Source organism: Ovis aries, chromosome 7, assembly GCF_016772045.2.
Source record: "Ovis aries strain OAR_USU_Benz2616 breed Rambouillet chromosome 7, ARS-UI_Ramb_v3.0, whole genome shotgun sequence".
NCBI lineage: Eukaryota > Metazoa > Chordata > Mammalia > Artiodactyla > Bovidae > Ovis > Ovis aries.
In genome coordinates this window covers 27,120,222-27,137,714 of record NC_056060.1, presented here as the reverse complement: position 1 = coordinate 27,137,714, position 17,493 = coordinate 27,120,222, and the positions used below count along the sequence as shown (strand labels likewise).

Below are 17,493 nucleotides of genomic sequence, written 5' to 3'. Positions count from 1 at the left end.
TTATAGGGCCAGCGGTGGCATCAAGGGAGTGGGTATTTCGGACGGACCTGGCAGCCAGGAGATGTGGTTGGATGTATGATTAACCTGGATGATGCTTCAATGATCTTCACGCTGAATGGGGAGCTGCTGATCACCAACAAAGGCTCTGAACTTGCCTTCGCTGACTACGAGATTGACAATGGTAAATCCACCAACCTCCCCACCCCTTTCCATGTCCACAAGGTGAAGGGAACTCCAGGGAGCGGGTGAGATCTTCTGCCTCCTCACTCATGGCACACTGACCTTTGCAGATCTAAAGCCCTGCAGTGAAGACAGCTCTTATACTATCATTTTTTAAGAATCAAGACAAATAATAGAGATAGTTGATATATGCAGCATAAATGTAAGTCTGAACTTCCAGCGAGATTGACCAAGGAAAGTGTTAGTTGCTCAGTTGTGTCCAATTCTTTGCAACCCCATGGACTGTAGCCCACCAGGCTCCTCTGTCCATGGGGTTCTCCAGGCAAGAATATTGGAGTGGGTTGCCGTTTCCTTTTCCAGGGGATATTCCTGACCCAGGGATTGAACCCTGGTTTCCTGCATTGCGGAAACTCTGTACCATCTGAGCCAGATACCGGCATAGAATGACCAAGGCTCTCCCCTCTAATCCCCTGCCTTGTGCCTTGGCATGGTGATGTTCCCCAGGTTTCTCAGGATCACAAAGGAAGTGCTGGTTGCATGTGCACTGATATCCCTGGCAGGAGAGAAAAGTCAATGAATTAGAATCACCCTCTTATTCTGATTTGAATTGTCATTGTGAATGTTGGTATAATTGAACTTAATGTTTTGATGAGAATCACTGAAACATGGAAGTTGACTTAGCTGTTCCTTGAATGAAACAGAATTTAATCTGAAACTCAAACATGCTGTGAAACCCAAGCACAGTTGCACTTGTTAATGGCCGGGAATAGACTACAGTCAGGTTGGTGCTTCCAGCTACACAAAGGGGCAATAGGTGCTTCTTATTTCTTGTCTACAGAACTCCCTTATGTACACAAGGCTGCTGGCATCAGGAGTAGGGACACTGGACTGTGAGTCAGCTGGCTTGCTCCTAACAAGCTGTGGGCTCTCAGAAAGGCTTGGTTTGACTCCTCTGGGCTTTGCCTCCTTCATCTGTACCAGGAAACAGGATGATAGACCATATAAATGCCAACATCCACCTCAAATGTAATAGTCTATGGCAGTGACTTAATACCTGCTGTGATCACACCTCTGGTCCTGGTGCTGTGCCACTCTCTGCTCCTGCAGTACAAAGGAGGGGGAGGCAAGGAGGCAAGGAGGCTGAGGGGGAAGAGGCTGCTCCAGGGCAGAAGACCTGGGTTCCCGTCCTGCCTCTGTCCTTCCCCTCCTGTGACATCTCGGGTTGACTTTATTTAACCTCTTTGTGCCTCCTTTCCCCGTCTGTAAATGATTAGGATTCCGGGTAGCTCTAAATTTCTGGCACTTTATAAAAAGAGACAGTTTCCTCTCCCTGCATCAAATGTTAAAATAGAGAAAATTGCAGAGGCAAGAACAGCAGAAATAAATGAGCATATAATTGGGGCTTCCCAGGTGATGCTAGTGGTAAAGAACCCACTTGTGAGTGCGGGAGACATAAGAGACACAGGTTCAGTTCCTGGGTTGGGAAGATCCCCTGGAGTAGGGCGTGGCAACCCACCCCAGTATTCTTGCCTGGAGGACTCCATGGACAGAAGAACCTGGCTGGCTATGGACCATAGGATTGCAAAGAGTCGGACACAAAGGAAACAACTTAGCATGCATGCATATTTTTAATACATATAAAATATTCTCTACAATGAGTTTTAGCTTTATAAATCATTTTCATACTTTGTACAGACACCTATTATCTTCAATATGCATCTCAGCTGGACCTTAAAAGAGCTTTAAAGATTTTTCTAAGAGCCATATATTTGGGATAATAGAGAAGCTGCAAGTCAGTGTATTTTCTTAGAAAGACAGGATGACTGAAGCAATATGGGGTCATGTTTTCATGCCTTCTAAAAAGGTTTAAAATCCGAGTTTTAAAGAATATATTTTTGGAAACACTGGGAAAAAAGTTGCTACAGAAAGAATGGCCCGTGTACTGGTTCCGAGGCAAAGAGGGAGGAAACATGTTGATGAAAGGAGGGCGTTGGGGACGAGCCATCCTCTGTCACTGCTGTTTGGAAGCAGATATTCACCAAGTACCAGCACAGGCAGTGCTCTCTTCATGTTGTTTTTATTGAGTCACTAAGTCGTGTCTGACTCTTTGGGACCTCACGGACTGCAGCACGCCAGACTCCTCTCTCTTCCACTATCTCCCAGAGTTTGCTCAAACTCACGTCCATTGAATCAGTGATACATCCAACCATCTCATCCTCTGTCGTCCCCTCTCCTGCCTCAATCTTCCCCAGCATCAGGGTCTTTTCCACTGAGTCAGCTCTTTACATCAGGTGGCCAAAGTATTGGAGCTCCAGCTTCAGCATCAGACCTTCCAGTGAATAGCCAGAGTTGATTTCTTTTAGGATCGACTGCTTTGATCTCCTTGCAAGGGACTCTCAAGAGTCTTCTCCAGCACTACAATTTGAAAACATCAATTCTTCAGCATACACTCTTCTTTATGGTCCAACTCACACATCCATACGTGACTACTGGAAAAACCATAGCTTTGACTATTTGGATCTTTTTGGAGTCATCAAAGTGATGTCTCTGCTTTTTAATATGCTGTCTAGGTTTGTCATAGCTTCCTTTCAAGAAGCAAGTGTCTTTTAATTTCATGGTTGCAGTCACCGTTTGCAGTGATTTTGGAGTCCAAGAAAATAAAATCTTTCACTGCTTCCACTTTTTCCTCTTCTATTTGCCATGAAGTGATGGGACCAGATGCCATGACTTTAATTTTTTTAATGTTGAGCCAGTTTTTTTCACTCTCTTCTTTTGCCGTCATTAAGAGGCTCTTTGGTTCCTCTTCACTTTTTGCCATTAGACTGGTATCATCTGCATGTCTGAGGCTATCTTCAATGAGACTGGAGAAAAACAAAGAACTAGGTAATTTAAGCTCATCGCCAAGGAAAGGAGCTTCCTGGAGTAGGCAGAGTCCAAAGTCCCGTGACCCTGTGGACTTGGGGAGCTTACTTGTCTATAAGACTTTGGCTCAACATAAGGAAGAGAAAAAGATCTTGTCAGTGTTCAGAGTTTTAAGAACTCCATGAGGTCTAAAGCCTTGATAATCAAAAGTGTGATCTGCTTGTTATAAATGCAGGGTCTCAGAGCCCACGCTAGTCCTACTGATTCAGAAAGCGCATTCAGACAAGATACTCCGACAATTCCCATGTACTTTGAAGTATGAGAAGCAGTGGTCTAAAGTATACACAAATGTAAATAGTAGCAAAATTAAGGAGTTACTTTTCTAGTTCAAAAAAATAAATAAAATGAAAATACAGAAAGGTAACTACCAATACAAAGCGATAGGTCAGAAATGGCAGTTGACCAATATAGGATGAAAATTCTAGAAGACTGGAATTGGAACTGAAAGTTAAATGAAGACTGTGAACTGTCTCAGCAACTACCGATGAGCTTTTTACCCCTAAGAAGGGTCTTCTTCTCAGGGGACGGGGGTGTAAGTAGAGTAATAGAGAGGAATCAGGAAACTGCAGAAAAGAGTGATGATAGCATTTGCATGATTGTGTATGGAATTTATAGAAGACAAAACTGGAAAGAACGAGAAGTTACAGATTATAGCCTTGAATACCAAGACTTGGTCTTTTCATTCAGGAAAACGTATTGTCTAATCTGGGCCCACTCTTCTTGGGCTCCACTCTCTATGACATGGGGGGCTGTCCTAGGGTTTGAGCAGAAGAATACTATAAAGAAAGGGGATGCTTTAGGAGAACTCTGCTTTTAGAGATCGTCTGTGCTGTAATGAAAGAGATGCCTCATCGACCCTTTGTATAGAGAGACATGATTTGACCTTCAGAATAACAAAGTCTATTATTAGGACTCTGTTTTATAATAGAATTGTACTGTATTATGTTAACACATTGTACTGTAGCATCACACTGCACTTTAATAACACGGAGACAGGATAATTGGGAGGCCTTTTCAGTTCTGTGATGGCTCAGGAGTCAGAGGAAGGGCAATTGAAAGGGAGTCTGCATGCAATTCTTTGAAGACAATAACCCAGAGGCTTAGAATAACCATAGTAGTGCCGCTCTTTAACCATAGAGCATCTCTGCATAAAGCGGAAAGAGGCAGCAATTCTTGCCTTGAGCTGTTAGGAAAACCATCTGTTGAATATAAAACATTGTGTGCATTACAGCCCCTCAGAAAGCAAAACCCCCTGTTTTTGTGTGTGTTCTGGTCGCCAACATCCCAGCCTTGATTCAGGCCGTTTACCCTGCTGGGGTAAGTATTTTTAGTCCTTTAGGGGAGGGAATGGGAGCAGGCACTACAATTCGTGGCTGATTTTTTTTCTGTGGGTGATTTATAAGCTGTCATCCCCATCCTCGTCTGCATCATAGATGACATGCTCTTGTCGGCTTCGTTTTCCTAATCATTGTTCTCTACTGTGTTCCCTGGCCTGCACCCTCACAGCTCTCAGTGTTGTCACTGAAAGGCATCTGGAAGCTCAGAAGCTCTCACAGAGAAACCTTTGCTGTTAGTCTTCTCTTTGATCCCATTTAAAGGAAAGGAAGATAAAATTCTGAACATCATTCTGGACCTCAGAACATGATGTCTGAAAGAGTTTAATTTAGAGCTGGTCTCCCTTGCTGCTGCTGCCAGACACCCCCTGGGCACACCCTGCTTCACTACAGCTTCGGTGTCTGCAGGGACAGCCTCCCAAGCTCTTCCTCTATCAGCATGTCAGGGCTTAACAGATCCCCCAGCTCTGGCTCTACCAGCAGCCCTTCCACAGGCAGCAGATGAAACTTTCTTGCAGGCAGAGTCACTGTCGTCTGTGCACAAACACACTGGCACCTAGAGCCCCCCTGTCATTCTCTCCCCAAGTGGGTGCTGTGCTTCAGGAAGTGGCTGTGGCAGGGGAACGCAGCCTCTTGTTCCCTGTGTTTTCTACAGAGCTTGTGACAATCTCAATGCTGTCCCTGAACTCCATCTTTGTGAGGCTTAGAAAATTAAAATTAATGGATAAAACATGAACTGCTGGATGGAAACTCTGAGGAAACACCCCAGGAATGGTCTGGGCTGCCGTCTCACCACTTCTCCCAATGATCTGTTTTTCCACTATTGGGGAGTGATTGGCTCTCAGTAAATTTCTTCAGTTTGACGTGGATTCTAAAAAGGATCCGTGGTTGGTGTGGTCTAGACAACTGGTTTCTTTCCAAGCTCCTGAATTATAAAAAGATGACCTCCTGGGGGTCCCTCTTCCTAATCACACAACCCTATGAGGCCTTGTGATACAAAGTTTATCAGAACCTGGGGTCCTCTGCAGCATTTAAATGAATATGTTCTTGACATTCCTTTCCTCAAACAGGGATGCTGTGTACATCTAGGTTCCAAATAATGCCGTTTGCAAATTTCCTCCTCAGACCTCTTCAATGACGTCAGCATAATTGCATCTACTAGTCTGCATGTCGGGATGGAGTATTGTTGTTCACCTTTATTTTTCCATCTTGTTACATCTCCTGTCTCATTTGAGTTGGGGGTTATAGTTGAGTTGTGTACAAAGTGTGGATGCTTGTGTGTAGGTAACATTGTCCACGGTGATGCCACGTGGCCTTACCAAGTGGATCTGTCCATCCAGGTAAGACCAAACCAACTCCAGGGAGCCATGTGGCCACTTGTGACAGGCAGCCCTTCTCCTGGGGGCCTGGAGTGCTTTGTGGCCGAAGGTTTCCCGCTGCCTGACCTAGAGGCAAACTAGTCAACTATAGGACATTTAGGAAAATCATCCGAAAACTGAAGGAAGAGTTCATCACAAAGCCAGTCACTGGAAATGAGTTAGAAAGCAGGCATCTGGGCCTCGGTCCCCACTGCTCACTCTGGACTGCTCCTCTGGAAGTCTTGTTCACATGCTGGCCCTGCATATGCTCCAGGAGACAGTCCTTTGAGCAAGTTACTCAGCTTGTTAGGCCTCAGTTTCCTCACTGTAAGACAGTCACAATCATATATCCATAAAGTGCTAAGCCCAGGGCCTGACACCTAGAAGGTACTTGATAAATATTAGCTGGTGTGGTTTATCATCATTGTCCCTCCCTCATCTGTCTATCAAGCAGAGTTACTGAGTTGCATGAAGTTGTAATGCCTCAAGTAAGGAAGTTGCGGAGAAGGAGTGATCCTTAGCTGGAGCCTCTCTACCAGGTGGAGGGAGCTGATCCAGTTTTAAAGTACTCCTCCCCGGGAGAAAGTGCTGGTGCCTTTGAGGATGTCGCTTTGCTCTCAGTCCTTTCTGGGGTTTCGCTTCTTTGATGCAAGCCTGGCATTTAGGTTCTTGTCTGCCACTGTACAGAGTTGCCCCGCTGAGCCCACTTAGCTCCCAGGAGGTCCCTGACACTCCCTCCCGTTGCTTTGACTTACCTGACTTTCGCTGCTGCTGGGGAGCCTGTTTTCAGGCAGTGTTCAGCTCGCCCCTGTAGCGGTGGCTTCTGCCCCAGAGGGCCAGGGCTCTGCTCTGTAATGAGGGCAGCCCTCTGCCCCAGGACATGACTGCTGTTTAAATCTGGGGCATTCACCCCCTGTAACCTTCCCCGCTTCTCTTGCCCACTGACTGGCAGCTGGTCTGTGACTCAGAGGGACAGCAAAGTACTGTCCCCTCTGCTGATGTCTTAGGAACAACGAGGAGCCCAAGTTCCTTAGAAAAAGGGCTTTGTGCAAATATGACCTTTTTCCCTTTCTGCGTGCATCTTACATTGTCAGGGTGTCTGTAATTAGGAAGTCACTGATGTGACCTGAAGTTATTCAGAAGTCCTCATGTTTTGAATCTGCTGCTTACTTATCCTATCATTCACGTTATTGGAGAAGAAAGGGAAAGAGTGGCTCTCTTTTTTTTTTTTACTGATTTTATTGAAGTACGCTTGATTTACAATATTGTGTTAATTTCTTTTGCCCAGCAAAGTGGTTCAGTTTTATATCTATACACACACACACACACATATACATACTATATGTGTATGTATATATATATATATATATATATGTATTTTTAAATTCTTTTCCATTATCGTTCATAACAGGACATCAAATATAGTGCCCTGTGCTATACAGTAGGACCTTGTTGTCTATCCATTCTGTATATAATAGTTTTCATTTGCTGACCCCAAACTTCTAAACATCCCTCCTCACCCCACCTCCCCCTTGGCAGCCTCAAATTTGTTCTGTATATCTATCTATGAATCTGTTTCTGTTTCGTAGATAAGTTCATTTATGTCATATTTTAGATTCCATGTATAAGTGATATCCTATGGTATTTGCCTTTCTCTGACTTACTTCACTCAGTACAATAATCTCTAGGTCCATCCATGTTGCTGCAAATGGCAGTATTTTGTCTTTTTATGGCTGAGTAGTATTCCACTGTATATATGTACTGTATCTTCTTTATCCATTCATTTGTCAATGGACATTTAGGTTGCTTCCAAGTCTTGGCTATTGCAAATAATGCTGCTTTGAGTATAGGGGCACAAAAATCTTTCTAAATTATAATTTCATCCAAATATATGCCTGGGATTGGGACTGCTGAATCATATGGAACTCTACTCTTAGTTTTTTGAGAAACCTCCATACTGTTCTCCATAATAGCTGCACCAACTTACGTTCCCCACCAACAGTGTCAGAGAGTTCCTTTTTCTCCACTTCCAAGAGACCTTTTTAAGATGTCATGTCTCTGCTCATATCAGGGATGGAATGCTTCAAAATCAGGTCTCCCAGATAAAGCTACTCTAGTGGTACTTGTCCAGGTTGGAAAAAAAAAAAGTACTGTCTTGCAAGTGGGGATGTCTTACCACACGCCATTCACTCTTCCACATTCCACTTGTCATCCTCATTTCTCTAAGCCCGTGACAACCTCCTTCCTTCACACCTCATAGCATAAAGCAGAGCCCTCTGTCCCAGTAGGCACCCCGAAATTGTGCCAACAGGTAGTCCTTATTCCATGCTAGAGTCATATCTTCAAAGCTTCCTTACTTATAAAAATCTCTGTCTATAAAGGGGGTAGTTTCTTCTATTATAGTCTCAAAGGCTATGAAGCATAATCTCAGAAACAAAGCAATACTCAGGAAGGTCCATGAATCTGATCGACCAGACCTTCCCCCTTCCCAAGGGATGGGGCCACCACCAGTGGTCCTGGGTGGAGGCTGTTTGTACAGACATCACCTTCATTGCTAGGAATTCACTGTAGCTTCTTACTTAGAAATAGTATTAAAAGTATCACATAGTATCTTAAATAAGTTCATAGTTTCTGAAAACAACCAACTCAGCTTGGGAGGGATTTATCTTTCACTTATATGACTTATTTACACAGAAACTTTGTGATTTAGGTAACAGTATATACACACTGGCTTTAGGAAGAGTGAACTTTGGCCTTGATCTCTATGAGTGACTTACTGTTGAACATAAATTCTCCCAAAATTGACCTTTAAATGTCCCTCACATAAACACTCCTTCCTTAGGAGTGACACGGTTTTCTTTTTGGGGGCTCCAAGCCGTGGTTTAGCCTCCAGCCTCTGAGCCCTTCGTGCTTTTCCGAGCAGTCTGCAGCTTCAGCTGCCCTCCGGCTGCCTGCCTCATGTCTTCCCAGGTCTTGGATAATTAGTGCTTTCCCAACTCTGCTGATTTGTTGGTCCACAATTATGATTCATAAATAGCCCACAAACAAGAACACTAAGCGATTAACTTCTGCTTTGGGTCTGTTCTGCATGGCAATGCTTTCTTTATTATGATGAGGACACAGAAAAGAGCTTAGAGAGACAGCAACTGTAGGAGCGAACAGTTTTCTACAGCTCCTGCTTGAAAATCTCACTTTCCTACTTAGGAGGGGACTGTAACTATAGACTGGGAGGATGGGATTTGTAAGATATATTTTGTAAACAAGCAGTCATAGTGCTAGCGTCCAAAACTTCTTAGCATACTCTCAAATGACAAGAGCCATTGTACCTCTCATTTCACTGGAGAAGATGCTGGGACCTAGAGAAATTTGGCAGTTTACATCAAGTCATTCTTTGGGATGCTGGGACCTAGAGAAATTTGGCAGTTTACATCAAGTCATTCTTTGGGCTTCTTGCATTATTTGGGGCAAAATTTAAAATTACCCAGGGTTTAAGTCATGGAAGCAATCTAAGTGCCTATAAACAGATGAATGATTAAAAGATGATGTGTCTGTATATGTATATACATATGTATGTATATATCTGTGTCCACACGCACACACACACACACATGAATATTAGTTAGCCACAAAAAGGAATGAAATTCTGCTATCTGCAGCACCACGGGTGAATCCAGAGAGTATTATGTTTCGTGAAATAAATCTGACAAAGGCAAGTGCTGTATGTTATCACTTATGTGTGAAATTAAAAAATGAAACAACTGAATATATATAACAAAGCAGAAAGAGACTCACTGATGCAGAGAACAAACTAGTGATAAACAGTGGGGAGAAGGTAGAGAGAAGGAGCAAGATAGAGGTATGAGATTAAGAAATACAAACCACTATGTATCAAAGAGATAAACAAGAATATATTGTACAACACACAGGGAAATATAGGCATTGTTTTGTAATAACTTCAAATGGAATATAATCTATTTAAATATTGATTCAGTATGTTGTATACCTGAAACTAATATAATAGTATAAATCAACTATAAATTTAAAAGAAAGTATATCTCCAGAGATAAATAACATAAAATTACCCAGGGCCTAATTGGAGCTAGTGATAAAGAACTTGCCTGCCAATGCAGGAGACATAAGAGACGCGGATTCAACCGCTGGGTTGGAAGATCCCCTGCAGGAGGGCATGGCAACCCACTCCAGTATTCTTGCTTGGAGAATCCCGTGAGCAGAGGAGCCTGGTGGGCTACAGTCCGTGAAGTCACAGAGAGTCGGGCGTGACTGAAGTGACTTAGCACACAAGTAATATCAGTTTTACCTAAGACACAAAGAATATCACTTTTTCTCTTATTGGTTTTACTTTTCCAGATGACATTTATTTACATCTTGGCTGGATGATTATTTTTTCTGCCAATCATTTTGAACCAGACTCACTTGTCTTTCCCATATACCAAGGGCAGCCGTCAACTCCACATGGCCTCCTGTTGTTGAGTATATGGGCCAGGAAGAAAGAAAAGGATGCTGTCCTGTCTTTTCTACTGGGGCTCAAAGCTGTGAAGGAAGCAAGGGTTCTGCTTCCTCCCAGCCTCCCGGGACAGTCCTACAGGCTGACCGAGCTCTCTCACCACTCTGCAGGCTTTGTGCCCATCTGCTCTCTGGGGCTTTCTCAGATCGGCCGCATGAATCTCGGGATGGACGCCAGCACCTTCAAGTTTTATACCATGTGCGGTCTCCAAGAGGGCTTTGAGCCTTTTGCTGTCAACATGAATCGCGACGTGGCCATGTGGTTCAGCAAACGCCTCCCAACATTTGTCAACGTGCCCAAGGATCATCCGCAGATAGAGGTATGCTACACGTGCACATCGTGGGGGGCCCTGGCAGGGCAGGGGGACCCAGGCACTGAGCGCCCACTGATGCTCCTGTCATAGCTGGTGCTGGCCCAGGTCCACGCCCTGCTCCCCAGTCACCTCCTTGCCGGACTCCAGAGCTGTCATTACAGGCACCTTAGCTGTGGCAGCTGAGTGGCATTTTACAAGGGGTAACCAACCACCTTGCAGGTCCATATCCCCAAATCTGTGGGCCACTACATTTTCTCCAGATGTTGCTATAGTAGTATTAGAGCAAAACAGAATCTAGAGTCCTTAAATGTCATTTTCCTAAAATAGTTCAGTACCTGCACTTAAGATGATATGTCCCAGACAATTGTTCTCCTCTGCTCAGGACTTAATGTCTTTTAGGCTGTGTTTAATTCATGCACAACCATCTCCAGCTTTTTAGGTGGAGGCGCAGTAGTTGATTATGGTGCTTGTACCTTGTGTGAGGAGCAGAGAGGCAGAGGAGCCAACGATTGTAAGGATCCTGATTTGGATTCTGGTTCTACATCTCCTTGCCCTGCGTCGCCCACACACACCACGATTTTTTCATGCTGTCAGGGTGAGGTGGGAGCCGATGGGATGTCAGATCAACTCCACTGAAGCGTTAGATTCAAGGGCTCACTTCCATCACAGTGTAAGTCTCCTTCACTCACCACCCAATCCGAATTCAGCAAGCATCAGCTCTTCATCCTCCCTTTTCCCTCAAACCCTTAAATAGTGGAGACTTGAATTTCTCTGATTTCTACCTGATAGTTAACTTTAGAAAGCTGGCTCATAAACTTTTTGGAAGTCATGAGCCCTTTTGACAAACCGATGGGCTCTAGAGACCCTCCACTTAGAAAACTAAGCAGACCCCACAAACCTAGGTAAGCATGCTCATGGACCACAGGATGGGAACTGTCTCTAGAATGCAGCAAGAAGTGCTCAGATCATAAAATCATCATTGGAAGTGTGCTCACTTCCTCTGCTCCCCGTCCCACCCCTACACATACACTTCAAACACCCAATTGTGATCTTTCCTCCTCCACTGCACTCCTCAAAGTGCTCCCGCCCTGGAGCTGAGAATTTCCTCCTTTGTCAGGAGCCTCTGTGAGACTCAGGCTACAACTGTGGTAAAGGCTGGAAGCCCGCTGAGTGGGAGACAGGGTCCTCTGAGGAAACTCTAATGTCACTTCTGGAGTCTTGGGCTTTCCGGTGCCTTCTCCCTTAGAAATTCTCATGCCCACTGACATGGAAAACCTATGGAAAGTTTCTTCTTTAGCCACTTGCCACCTTCCTAAAAGGTCAGCATCAACAAGCACACTGCAACAGCCCTGCTGCCTGGCGCCCCTGACCTTGCAGAAAACCCAGCAGTCTTGTTTTCAAGTCCCTAATCTCCCCAGCCAGAGCTGGGGCTATGATATTTTACTGGGCAGGGTCCTCGTTAGGATAAGTGTAATGGTTGGATTACCACTCATGACAACCTTTGCAGTTTGCAGAAAGCCTTACATAGGTAGTCAGGGAAGAGAGGGTGGGTGGGAGTCGGCTGTGTCACGTGAGGATGGTGGCATTTCCAGGTCGTGAGGATCGACGGCACCATGGATACCCCTCCATGCCTCAAGGTGACCCACAAGACATTCGGCACCCAGAACAGCAGTGCCACCATGATCTACTGCCGCCTGAGCATGCCCGTCGAGTGCCACTCCTCCTTCAGTCACAGCCCCTGTCTGGACAGTGATGCTTTCCAGAAAAGGTGAGGAGGGGTGGCTCCAGCTCTCAGAGGTGCTCAGCATTTCCGGTGCAAGACTGACTTTGTCTGCTTCTCACTGCACCATGGCACAACTGGAGCCCGGTCTGTAGGGTTCCCTCTGCTTTCAGTCAGGAAAGAAATAAGGGTGTGTGCTCACACGTGTGTGTGCCCATGCATGTGTGTGTATGCACACAGTGTATAATTAGGGGGCCAATCAAGCTTAATTATGTCACATCCAGTGGACACGTTTCTGCCTTTCTCAAGCTCTCTCAGTCCCTAGCCTCCTTGCAACCTGTAATTCCCATGTTTTGGAGTAGGAAAGAATGTAAGCGCATGAGAGGATGCAATTATTGTTGCCATTGTGTGAAATTAGAAGCTTCTGTAGGCAAATACTACCTTCTTTGCATAACTGTGGCCAGTGTCCAACCCAGTAGCTGTGTGACTCATGAGTAATGTGACTTCCTTCTGCCTGATAAGAAATATATTCCTTGCTGTCTTTCTTCCCTTTCATGTCTATTTTTAATCGCTGATGTATGGCTGGTGCGGGTTTCCTCAAGAGTTTTACTATCTACCAAGCTTTAAAGAAGCAAAGCTGTTTGAGAGAACAGGATAATGTATCCCAGGGTATCCCTGCCTATATTATTACCATCTCCCCAGCCTCCCCCTTGCCCTACCTTACATCTGGGCTGAAAGACAAAAGTTGGAAGGCATAGTCCTGCCTGCTGGTAGCAGATTGCAGATGAAAAGTTCCAAAATCAGTTGGGATCACTCACATGTGGGAAACACCCAGCTTCCTAAACTTGTCTTCATCATTAAAGGTAGATCAATTGCCTGTCAGACTTGTGGGCTTCTTTATAGAGCTGAAGAACTAAAACATGGATTATCTTCCCCCCAGGAAACAGATGCAAGAAATACTCTCTCACACAACAACAGTAAGTAAATATGCTCAATTATGGTTTTAATTATTTGATTCTTTGCCATGCCTGGTAATATGCCCCTTACAGCAAAGATCTGTCTAGAGATCCTCTTTAATTGCCAATTACTCTGCCTTTTAATATCCATCTTAATGCTTCCAGAACATATCTATGGCATCTCTCAAGTGGGGGAAAGAAAAACAGTTATTCAGTGCAAAATAGAACTCTACCTAGAGCATCTAATTGGGCCTCATTGTATACTTGGTGCCTATTTGCCACCAGGGACCCAGCACTGCCTTTCTGATTGAAAGGAACATCAGTTGAGGGGGAAAAGGGGGGCTGTTAATTTAATCCTTTTGTTTGCTCTTTTATGTAAACTTCTGTGAATCAACTCTCCCATCTCTCTGAGCAGCGCCAGGAATTATATTGAAAGCAGTCAAATGAAAACAAGGAACAGGGAGCCAGCCCAGAAGATGGAGGCTGCTTTTGGTTCTTTTGCTATAAACAGTGGTCAGAAAGCAATGCTTCCTAACTTCTTTCTCTCTTTTGAGCTTTCCTGGTGGTTCAGTGGTAAAGAATCTGCCTCCCAATGCAGGAGATGCGGATCTGATCCCTGGGTCAGGAAGATCCCCTGGGGAAGGAAATGGCTACTCACTCTGGTGTTCTTGCCTAGGAAATCCCATGGACAGAGGAGCCTGGTGGGCTACAGGTCATGGGGTTGCAAAGAACCAGACACTTAGCAACTAAACAACAACAACTCATCTTTCTTTAGCACCTGACCAAAAAAAAAAAAAAAAAAACTCTTTGTAAGAAATGCATGTCACCCCTTCGATAAAGTTATCCTGCAACCCGGATTCATAGGTTGTCAGGCATAAGACTCTTGCCTTGGCGTGTCACACACCTGCTGTGTGCTGAGCACTGCACTGAGTGCACCGTGTCAGCTTCCCCCTTAATTTCCACTGCAGCCCTGGGAGATGAACAATCTCTTGCACTCCAAGGCACAGAAGACAAATGACTTGTCTAAGGTCACACGATTAATAGCTGCCAGGGCCAAGATTCCAGCACAGGTTGTGTCTGGCTGACTCCTTTCTCTTCCAATCAAAAAATTGGCGATAACAACAAATATGAGGACTTCATTTAGAATAAATGTGTTCAGTTTCATAAAGAAAATGGTGAAGCAGTCACTTAACTCAGTGCTTCAATTGCTCTTACAACGTAGTGATAAACTTCACAAATTGTTACAGTGCCTACCTAAGAATGTTTGTAGGTTTCAGCCCTGCCTGTCACTGAGCCTAATGGCTATATGAAGCACATTTGGCCACAATGTGGGCTTTTTCTTTTGTAGCATCCTTTTTAAGACTTGAAAAAATATATCCCTGGACTTCCCTGCAGAAGTGGCAAGTGGGCTTGTTCTCTGAACCTTGACTGTTCTCTCTGAAGGCAAAGACAGTGCCCAGCTCCCCCCAGCAGCCCAGGGAACCAGAAGACAGTGACGGCTCTATGTTGACCGTTGAGTGGCTGCCCCTGATCTCTGCAGCAGCAGCATCTTCTGGGCAGAGGGTGACAGATTAGGTGCCTGATTGTCTAGGTGCTAAAGCACAACAGTAAGCGGGCAAACAAGGAAGCCAAGTTCTCGCATCAGCCCTGCCCCTGATCCAGAGAGCAGTGGCACACCTCCAGTGCTTTCTAAGAAAAGGGGACAAGTGGGCTGCTGTGTAATGTCTACCTCTTGAGCCCATTCCCCCCAGCTGAGGTCACTCACTCCATCTGTGGTCTCTCCCCAGCAGTGCTACTATGCAATCCGCATCTTTGCCGGACAGGACCCCTCCTGCGTGTGGGTCGGATGGGTGACTCCGGATTATCACTTGTACAGTGAAAAGTTTGACCTGAATAAAAACTGTACTGTGACTGTTACTCTGGGGGACGAAAGAGGCCGAGTCCACGAAAGGTAAGAGGACTTCCAAGGGGCAGGTTTGGCCATCAGGTTCCTCCCTCCCTCATCCAGCAGTCCTTTTCCTCTCTCTGCTCACAACTCAAAGAAGGAAACATCCCAACTTCTATATTAAAGAGGGAAAAAAAGCACAGGCTTAAAATCCTTGAGTGAATGAGCTTGGGGTGGGGTGGTGGAGAGCGTACTATGGTGGGAGAAGTTATTATCAGCCAGAATAAAGGGCAGTTTCATTACATATATAAAACATGGCCCAGGAATGGGAAATACAGATGGACAAGTGAGAGGTCTAAGCTCCCTCTAAGTCTTTTCTCTGTGATTTCTGGGCAAGTCCCAATTTCTGCAACATTAGAAAAAGGCAGAGAAAAATCCTCAGGTGCTTGAGGGAAATCAGTTCCAAAGAAATAAAAAGATGTAGCACGTCACACACGGCAGCTGATCAACTCAGGACTCCCCATCCTAAAAGGTGGCAATGACTGGAAGAATAAAGACCATCAAAGAGACATGACCAATTCTGGAATAATTACCGCTGAGTAGAAATTTAGTTCAGTTCAGTCAGTCAGTCGTGTCCGACTCTTTGTGACCCCATGAATCGCAGCACGCCAGGCCTCCCTGTCCATCACCAACTCCTGGAGTTCAATCAGACTCAAGTCCATTGAGTCAGTGATGCCATCCAGCCATCTCATCCTCTGTCGTCCCCTTCTCCTCCTGCCCCCAATCCCTCCCAGCATCAGAGTCTTTTCCAATGAGTCAACTCTTCACATGAGGTGGCCAAAGTACTGGAGTTTCAGCTTTAGCAGCATTCCCTCCAAAGAAATCCCAGGGCTGATCTCCTTCAGAATGGACTGGTTGGATCTCCTTGCAGTCCAAGGGACTCTCAAGAGTCTTCTCCAACACCACAGTTCAAAAGCATCAATTCTTCGGCGCTCAGCTTTCTTCACAGTCCAACTCTCATGTCCATACATGACCACTGGAAAAAACCATAGCCTTGACTAGATGGACCTTTGTTGGCAAAGTAATGTCTCTGCTTTTCAACATGCTATCTAGGTTGGTCATAACTTTCCTTCCAAGGAGTAAGCGTCTTTTAATTTCATGGCTGCAGTAAGAATTATGGATCTTAAAGAAAAACATGTCTTAGGTACACCCATATCCTCCCACCAGTCCACTAGAACTGCCATCAGAAAAAAGATCTTTGGCTTTGGCCAGCAATGCCCCAGAGATGAACTAGCAGACTTTATTTCCACCTCAGTGAGATTTGCCAGAGTCCTTGCCCATACAGACTTATATAGAAATGTAAGAAGTTGGTCGTCATGCTGACCTTTATCCCTAAAAAGTCAGGATGTTTTGCAATCAATGCTCTTTAGATGCTACTTGCTCATCAAAGACTAGGGGCTGAGGTCAGGCGGGACTGCTGTGTCCTGGGAGACCATTGTGGTGGGTAGTTAAGAGGACAGAGTTTGGAAGCAAATTGCCTCCATTTTAAACTGGGTTCCAGTGCTTTCTAGAGGTGTGACTTTGGGCCTGTTACTTAACCACCTTGGGTCTAAATCTCCTCATCTATAAAATGAGAATAATAGTTCTAATCTAACAGAGTGTTATGACGATTGAGATAAAACATAGATAAGTGCCTACAACAGTGCCTTGACCCAAGTACTCAATAAACATCACTCTTATTACCATTACTGAGTGTCCATCATGTTATGAGACCCAGAGGAGAGGCTGCAACCAAATGCAACATCTGGTATGGTTACGAAGAAAAGTATGTGAAAGCCCTTGTCCAGTCCAGACTGAACTCTTCAGCCAAAAGCACAAGAAGCCAGACGGTCTCCTCCCAGCTGGGTCTCTTGCCCCAGTTTTCTGGCTGTGCCACACCAGACTGATAATTGTATTTATCTGAGCCTCAGTCCACGTTCACTGAGAAAAGTATGTGACACGTTGGCACCTAGAATAAGAGGCAGTAAATAGCAGGTGCTCAGTAACTTCACTTCACTTCAATAACGCTTGGTTCTTTGTCTTGTATAATAAGAAATAAACACGGGATCGACTTTCAGATGCTTCCGAGCATTTCAAACTTGAGCCCTTTAACACAGGACCAAAGTGTAGCAGTTCACACTCCCATGTCTTTCATACGTTATTAACTGGATTCTGTAGTCCTCAATGTACTTAGTGCTCTAATCACTGAAAAGTAGTAGTAACACAGCTGCAGTTTAACCTTAATGAAAATCTAGCAATGG

The 17,493-nt window shown here is 44.9% G+C and overlaps 1 protein-coding gene across 1 annotated transcript in view; it reads left to right on the top strand.

Moving 5' to 3' along the window:
- The window catches only part of RYR3 (ryanodine receptor 3), a 576,153-nt gene that overhangs the window by 360,357 nt on the left and 198,303 nt on the right, over positions 1 to 17,493 (top strand). The window contains exons 27-31 of the mRNA XM_060419037.1: positions 7 to 181; positions 10,430 to 10,638; positions 12,225 to 12,400; positions 13,293 to 13,329; positions 15,096 to 15,259. Of these exons, the coding sequence (XP_060275020.1) occupies positions 7 to 181; positions 10,430 to 10,638; positions 12,225 to 12,400; positions 13,293 to 13,329; positions 15,096 to 15,259 (761 nt within the window). The remainder of the gene's footprint in view (positions 1 to 6; positions 182 to 10,429; positions 10,639 to 12,224; positions 12,401 to 13,292; positions 13,330 to 15,095; positions 15,260 to 17,493) is intronic.